We start from the raw sequence: 8,538 nt of genomic DNA on the forward strand, positions 1-8,538 counted from the left end.
GAGGAGCCCCAAAGCTATCAAATGAAGGGAGTGGAAATAAGCAGCATAGTGTAACGAACCAAAGGCTTAAGGGTTTGGCTTGATGATAGCATTTGCAAGACCTAGTTGTGCATACTCAACTCACAAAACAAAAAATTGCCTAGTATTATATTAACTCAAATTTGAACATGATATAATAAAATTATCCTTCTCAAATTCACATCTTCCAAATAATGCTTTCATAGTATTGTTACTTTTTAATCAAAATGCAAAAAAACATACTTCAAGTTCACGTTTGTTAGATAGTGTTTTATAAATGTTTTGGCCTCATAATGGATGATGAATCCCTTGGATAAGCAGAATTGTGCTATGAATTTTTTGAGATCATTTTACTCATATCACATTATCTTGACACAAAAGATGGACTAGAACTCATGGTAGTACCATACATATATATGGCATAGGGCATCCAACCTTCACAAAAAAGACATGTCACCTACAAGCAAGGAGTCTCAAAAGACACCCTATGTATGACTTATAAGAGTAGTATGATCCTATTTTTATTGTTATATGATGTACTTATGTGTTACTTTTTTTTGTGAGTGAGATTCTCTGTATAGTTATTGTAATATTGATGATCACCTATACACCAAGAAATAATTGTTTCACCTATGCTTGATTTACATAAATTTAGTATGTATACAAAAATACAGCTATTATATATTTGTGTACTTTAGTGATTAACATACAAATAGAAAAGTGAATAAAGCTAAAAGTTACCTATCATTGTGCTCATATGCATTAGCTAATCATATGGCCATAGTGCCTACATATTAGTTGTTTATTAGCATATTAATTTCATGTAGATTACTAATATAGTAATGGGTATATACTCATTCATACCTTTTCTGGATAGATAATTCATCTCTCTCTCTCTCTCTCTCTCTCTCTCTCTCTCTCTCTCTCTCTCTCTCTCTCTCTCTCTCTCTCTCTCTCTCTCTCAACCCTACCTCCCAAGCTTATTACCCATCACTTAATTGAAAGCCTAACTTACTTTTAAGATCTTTTTTTTTTGTTTGTTGGAAGAGGGCCACGGGTAGATTAGTGCCGGGGCTTGCTCCTAATGTAAATTCTTATGTACTTTGTGAAGTAGAACCAAATGTACTTTTTGAAAAAGACCCCCTCCCTTACACTTATGTGATCTCATAAGTTGCCATGGTTGGTCCCTACGGATATGTGCAAGATTTTGAAGTACATTTGTATAACTCTCAAACAACTAATAATGGTTATGTTATTTAAACATGAAACTTATAAAACAATAAAGCCTTTGCTCAGCAACATTTTCTTTTAATTGAGTTTCGATCTTCTTTTTTATGGAAATCTATTCGATGTATATATTATGCACATTTACAAACTTAAATATCTCCATAATGGAGAATGGAAAACCATGGCTTATGCACTCATTGGGAGCTTGAATCCTAGCATTGTTTCTTTATGTTTCTCTAAATATGTTTAGCTTTGAAATTTCATTTATGTTTATGGAGTTGCATGATCAAAATTTTTAAGGGTAGGTTCTCCATGTGTGCCATTTCAAAAAAACTTACTGTTTGATAATATTACTTAACCTTATACATTTTGTTGCACCATAAAACCATTCAATAGATGGGATCCCCATCACTCGTTAATTAGATAATGAAAAAAGATGTATCAAAGTTCTTAAATATAAAACATTTCAATACATATTGGCTTAAATATATTTTAGCACTTCAACTTTTACCCATGTATAGTCCCTAGGTACAAACATATGTGGGGAGATATCTTGTGAGTGGATACTAGACCCATGGCCAATTTCTAACTGGGAGCTACAGCCAAGATTGGCTCCAAGGTTGTTGGAAAACTCTTTGATGATGTACCCATTTTAAACATGTTTATGATGGATGTGCTTTATACCAAATAAAGTTATAGCATCTATTTCTTAAATTGATTCATATCTTATTGTATATGCATTGTTTTTGTTATAATTAAAAGTTGATGGTAGATTTTAAATATGTCATTCGAACATAAAAGAAATAGTGAATTAACATGGAGTACTCAAAATTTATTAACAATTCAAATTGAGGTGTAAGGATGAAGGATGACAAAACTTGAGCAATACCATTGTGCATATGTATACTCAATGTATAATCATTTCATATTTAAAAATAGAAAGTTCTAGTTGAGAATAGTTTTTTGAATTAAAAGTGGTCTCAAACAACCACTATAAGTCATGAAGGACATAAATTTGAATAAATTGTTAAAGAGGCGTTTATTTAAAATATTTTTTCAAGATTCTATAAGTTTTTAGAAGAGGTAAATAGTCTTTTGGGAATCTTCTTTGCAATAAAACATACAACTTGCCCAAAAATTTTGCAATCATATTCTAAACCGAATAATCATATGCATGTGGGTTGCTTGATATGTATAATTTTCTTTCCAAATTGCATTAAAAAAGGAACTGGGAAATAATGGAAACAATTAGATGAACATTGATGCATTTTTGCATTAGATCCATTATCCTTTGGCATTGCTCTAGAGTTGATTGCAAAATACTTACAAAGTGGGTCTATTGAGATATTGTAAGTTCTTCAATCATGATGGAGAAGCCATTAATAGGGAATGGAGTAGGAGTTGCAGAAACTTGTTCTGATGGGTCCACTAGCTTCCATTTGAAACTTGTAACAAGATTGTGCACAAAGACCAATGATATCATTTTTGCAAAATCCATCCCTGCACAAAAGTGGGGCCCTCCGCCAAAAGGGACAAAAGTATTCATTTTGGGACCCTTTCCATCAAAACGAGAAGGGTCAAATATCATTGAGTTTGGAAAGTAGTGCTCGTCCAGATTGCATTGGGCTGTGCTATGGAAAATCTATTGTCCATAGATATAATGACTATGAATTCTCTCTCTCTCTCTCTCTCTCTCTCTCTCTCTCTCTCTCTCTCTCTCTCTCTCTCTCTCTCTCTCTCTCTCTCTCTCCCCCTTCTCACATTATACACACACTCTCTCTCCTTTTCACATTTATACACACATATATGTACACTCTGTGTGTGTGTTTTCAATCTATGGTTAAAATTTTTATGTATACACCTTCTTCTATAGATCTAATATGTTATCAAGGTCTATCAAATTGTATATATATGCATATGAGAATCCTATAGGTTGTGCATGTTTATGGAGCATCTATGTGTATGTGGGTTTTTGTACCTCATCATCTTATATTAATCTATCGAGACAAGCATCAACACATAGATATACCTTGAAAGGTTCTAAGAAATAGTCATGAAAATAATCATAACATTCGTATGTTATAAATTCATAACAAATCTAGTTATCATTCCCTTCATATACAATTTGGTAAGCTATGTAAGTCAACAAAATCAAAACTTCTAGATTTCTTAATTTCAAAGAGATATATAATGTGTTGCAAATCGTTACTCATAAGTTAGTGCCCCTTGGATGGAAACATAACTTGTATTTGAACTATATAATGTAAATATTTCATAGTGAAAATAGAGGAAGTATTTTTACCAGCCATTCTCGAGGAATGATGAACTGATCAAATTGAAAATCATTGACAACAATATAGTACAACCCAAAGATTGGAGGTTGCAATCTCATAGACTCCTGAATCGCATTCCAAGTATACCTCATTTTCTGGAGGTCTTCCCAATTCAATGTGTCATTTTCCTTCTTGTTGGTTTTTATAGTCATTTGCTCTGTTAAGAGGTAGAGTCAATTAGATAATTTTAATGAACCACAATATCATTTTTTTAAATTATAACATAAAATTTTGGAATGATTTAATGAGAATTTACAAAAACTAGATTTATTCTACAAGAAGCAGATCTATCGATTCTTATGTCAAATACTTAGATCATTGTGTACCTTTGATTATTGTGAGATCTCTCATAGAAACACCATAATATGATTATAATCCCCAAAGTTGTGGATGGACCTCTATATTCAATCCGCATGCGCATTGGCTCATAGAGTTCTAGTGTAGCTAAAATGCTAGAGTATACAATAAAATCCAGGGCTGCAACATGGCCATGCAAACACGGTCTAGTACTCACCATGCTATAGATAGAGAAGATAAATTAGAGGTAGTTGTAGGGATGATATCGAGGATAAAAGAGCATGCAAGACAGTTGAATTTCTTTTTTAACAAACTCAAGGTTCTATAGGGCTTCTAAGGGTTGCATTATATTTGCATGCAATGCAAGAAGAGAAATTCATGATCTCAACATATCATAAAATATTAACAAGAATGTAATCACCTTCGTTCTATCTCCAAACTTTCCTTATTGATCCTAGGCCTTCATGATCAGAGTTGTAAGCTCTTATTCTCAATGATGAGAGTTACAGAGAGGGAACTTTGAGAGACTCGCTCTACATATTCGAGAGATTATTTTTATTTTTGTGGTGGTTTCATGAATGAGTTGTAGTATTGTAGTCTATAATGATTGAGAATTTAAATCTTTTTGCTATCATGGTCTATGATCTAACTTATAAAGCGGGTGAATGATAATTAGCCATAAGACTCAAAGGTCTATCTTAGGGATTCAAGAGAATGGATTTTTACAATCTTGTTTTTAGACCTTTTTTCCATATGGAAAGGTATGCTTTCATGGGGATATTCATGGGCTGGATAGGAAAAAGGTGTGATTTATTGGCATGTAATTTTGCAAAAAAGGGGTTTTTAAATTGGGCCTTGGGTGCATGTGATAGTAAGGATTTGGATATAGTGAACTCTCATGAGTGAGGAGTGGATTGAAGCAAGCACAAAGCTTTAATGTGAGAGTTGGAAATTGGAAGTGAGAGAACATGTGTTGTGTTGGTGTATAAGATATTGGATGCTATATTATCCGAGCTCTGGTTTGTTTGTGTGGGAGGACTTAGACTCCTTAGTGTTGATTTTTTGAGATCTAGGGATAACTTAGTATTGATATAAGGATATCTCAGGTGTGTTACATATAGAATTGATAGATAAGATAGCCCCTACAATCTAGTACTTGTTGCTGCTAGCATCCCTACGTCGATCATATTTTTGTGTATAGATGCCATTCCCACCAACTTTTGGTGTGTCTAAGTTTTAAACAAACTAATGAGTTGGTCTACAAGTTTGATGGTTGACAACGAGTCAAGAACGATGCATTACTGTGCGTTTTGAGACATTGTGGAGATGGTTAAAGGCCTCACCTGTCCTGACCTCGTCGCAGCAGGCGGGATTCTCAGACAAGAACTTGCATGCCATGCAGATGGCGGAGGTCACCGTCTCATGCCCGGCGAACAGAAGCGCGATGAGCATGTCGATAATCTCCGGATCAGAGAAAGGCCTGCCGTCCTCGTCGGTGAAGGCGACAGCGAGGGAGAGGAAGTCGCTAGTTTTCCGCGTATCGTCGTAGACGTCGTCGTTGTCATCATCATCATCAGCAGCAGCAGCAGCAGCAGCGCCGCTGCGGCGGCTTCCGACAAGCAGCTGGTTCCTTCGCTCGGCGACGAGCTCGCCGAGAAGCGTCACGAGACGGGCACGGGCCCTGTGGGCGGCGAAGTAGCGGGTGCCGGGGAGATAGACAGGGAGGCTGAGCACGCCCTTGTTCACGCGCGCGAAGAGCCGCGCGAGCTCCCGGATGCTTGCCGGCTCCTGCACGCCCACCAGCAGGCGGCATGCCACCTCCAGGGTGTGCTGCGTCACCAGGCGGTGGAGGCCCACGCGAGCGCGGCCGAGCCAGAGGTCGCGCACGTGGCTCCGCGTGAGCGCGTCGACCTTCCCCGTCACCTTTCGGAGGACGTCGGGCAGGAGACAGGCCATGAGGAGGCGGCGGATGCGGCGGTGCTGGGGCGGGTCCCCCATGGCGACGAAGCTGTTGCCGAGGAGCTTGGTGGCGGAGCGGGGCAGGAAGGGCCGCAGCAGCCTGCCGTCCTGCGAGAACAGGAAGCGGTTGGCCTCGGGCCCGTACATCACCACCGTCGGCATCCCGAACAGCGACGTCCGGAACACCTTCGAGCCGTGCCTCGCCACCCGATCCTCCACGAACCGCGACAGCCTGTTGTCCCTTAAGGCCCGCAGGAACGCCAGTGTCTCCCCCACCAGTGGCAGGCCGCCATCGCCTGGAGGGAGCTTCCCGCCCCCACATGTTGCAGTCGAGATCCGCATCATTAACCGCTTCTCTCTCAAGAATATCAGAAACCCGACCGCCACGATCAGGGGCAGTAATACTGCAGAGGCGACAGCCATTAGCTGCTGCATGCTCGCCATATTATTGCCCGACATGATCAAGTGATTCAACTCTACACAAGCTGATCGTGTTGGCCTCAAGACTCAAGAGCAGCTTAGAACTTTATACAAGATCGGCTGCCTCCGATAAGGGTTGCTGGGATGGGGAGTCCCAATCTACCATCAATATCTCACGACTGCATCGAGGGGGAATGTCAACATTTTAACATCTTCTATTTGTCTACTTCCCAAGCTTCAATTAGATTGTGTATTTGTCCAAGAGTTCTTGGAGAAGTCCTTTTCGCTTTTCGATGCTAAAGGGGCCAATTGAAAGCAAACACTATGGCGTTAGAAATTTGATGAAAAAGACAAAATATGCTAAGCATCTTACTCAAGTATCGTCAATGATTTGCAAGTGGTATCACATTACAAGCTCACAAATGCATTGCTAACTTGAAATCCACCCCTTAAAATTGTGGCTTTTAAATTGCTTATAAGATTCTAAAAGTTAAAAATTCAATGTTATATATATCCAATTCCTCTCGATACTCATGTATACTCGTAACTCATGTATTCAAATCATTAAAAGAAAATATGATACCTAAAATTTCCGCCATCTCAACAATTAATAAATTGTTTTTATAAGGTGTACATACTTGGCCACTTTCATTGCAAATGGTAGGTTGCTCTAGGATGGTTTCTATATCACTTACAAGAACCTTTGCCATAGTGGCAAACACCTTTCTCCTCTCTTTGTGACTCTCTGCTCTCTCATCCAAGTGTCTCTTTAAGAAATAACACCAAATATTTTCCATCAATACCTCATCAATACCAAGTGAGCATTTAGACTACCATGATGCTTCTAACATGTAAATTGTCTAGCCTATGTAGAACTTGCTTTAGAAATTCTAGTGGATGTTTTTAAGATATATAAGGGCAATAATAATATCAACTTGTTTGTTATAAGCACCTACCACACTACCTTCGAGTCCAAACAACATCTTCTTACTGAATGTTCTTATGACAACTAATAGAATGTGGCCATTTTAACACTTTCAATATGACTTGTTGGAAAAAGATGAAATGAAAAATAGTTTTGAAGAGGAACTTTACAAGCAACTTGCTAGGCTGATCAACTAGTTTTGGTAGCATAATGATGGGATCCTCTTAGACAAGTCCATTCCTGACCAGAATGAATGCATTGTTTTGCCTAGTGTAGATAGTCCTACGTTGGAATATGTCACTACATTATTTAGTTGGGAGGTTGCTAAGACCTATGTTGTCTAGTTGGATTGGAGTTGCTTGAGCCAAAAATATTTGGGAGTACCTTGCATATAATTTACTCAATCTGAAAGATCCACCCCTTCCAAGGTGTTGGCTCATAAAGAGTTCATAAAAGTGCTTAAGGAGGAAAAAATGAATGGAGAGTGAAAGCCTTGAGCATGATATAAAAAATTATTGTGGAAGTCCTTGTCATTCATTCTTTTCCATTTTTTTCTCATATATAATCAACCTCATGAGACCCTATTGATCCAATTGAGTGTCATGAAGTACAATTCTATATGCTGGGAAATAACTCTTACAATTGCCACATTAGCTATTTCATGATCCGTGATGTGGATGTAGTCTCTAACTAAGCCATCATGAGTGAGGTATTGACTTCACTGCTACTGACTTCCCACTTACTACCCACTCAGCCACCACTAACAGAGGTCATTATAGGGTCTCCATCATCAATCTACTCAACTCAGTAGCAATTGCAACCTACATCTAACAAAGATATTGAAATATTTTGAGTACATTCAAGACCTGGGAAGATCAGTCATAAATCTATGTATGTATCATGTGGGTTCAACATAAGCGATTTTTAAAATACTATTTTTACACATTTTTACATATAGAAGGGTCCCATATAAAGGGTTTACTTACGAATGAATAGAAAAGGGTTGTGTTTAATAAGAGAAAATTCATAGATAAGGATATTTATAAATAGGCCTTGAATACATGTGATATGGAGGGTATAAATCCTGAGGGGTCCACTAGGGTTTATCATATGGTACCACGTGAGTGTAAGGGAGGGGGGTTATTTAAGGGAAGGAAGGTACATTTTATAAGGTAAGGTCCCATAAATAGGGGGTAGATAAGGGGTATTTTCATATATTTCTTGCACGCATGTGACGTCTCCTTATTACTACTAGTGAATCCCCTGTGGTATACACACAATGAATTTCCTTGGATTCAAGAGGAAGCTCCATCCTTAAAAATGCTCCTTCCTATCTACCTCTTTCTGAATCAATCCACA

At 38.2% G+C, this 8,538-nt stretch overlaps 1 protein-coding gene across 1 annotated transcript; it reads right to left on the reverse strand.

Moving 5' to 3' along the window:
- Positions 1 to 2,351: 2,351 nt before the first annotated feature.
- Positions 2,352 to 6,252, reverse strand: LOC148026222 (cytochrome P450 716B1-like). The gene is made up of 3 exons (XM_087692227.1): positions 5,219 to 6,252; positions 3,548 to 3,735; positions 2,352 to 2,887 (listed from the first exon to the last, which is right to left on the reverse strand). The coding sequence occupies exons 1-3, from the start codon at positions 6,177 to 6,179 to the stop codon at positions 2,582 to 2,584; spliced, it is 1,455 nt and encodes a 484-aa protein (XP_087548353.1). The 5' UTR covers positions 6,180 to 6,252; the 3' UTR covers positions 2,352 to 2,581.
- Between the last annotated feature and the right edge of the window lie 2,286 nt (positions 6,253 to 8,538).

Source organism: Lygodium microphyllum, chromosome 14 (assembly GCF_053477565.2).
Source record: "Lygodium microphyllum isolate KBCC chromosome 14, Lygodium_microphyllum_v1.1.10, whole genome shotgun sequence".
In the NCBI taxonomy this organism is placed as follows: domain Eukaryota; kingdom Viridiplantae; phylum Streptophyta; class Polypodiopsida; order Schizaeales; family Lygodiaceae; genus Lygodium; species Lygodium microphyllum.

Excerpts from the sequence above, each read along its gene's own strand:
- LOC148026222 (XM_087692227.1), bottom strand. The coding sequence starts at position 6,179 with ATGATGCGGATCTCGACTGCAACATGTGGGGGCGGGAAGCTCCCTCCA. Across the intron at positions 3,736-5,218 it reads CTGCGACGAGGTCAGGACAG|AGCAAATGACTATAAAAACC; the intron begins GTGAGGCCTTTA and ends ACCTCTTAACAG. Across the intron at positions 2,888-3,547 it reads TCATTCCTCGAGAATGGCTG|ATTTTCCATAGCACAGCCCA; the intron begins GTAAAAATACTT and ends TATGGACAATAG.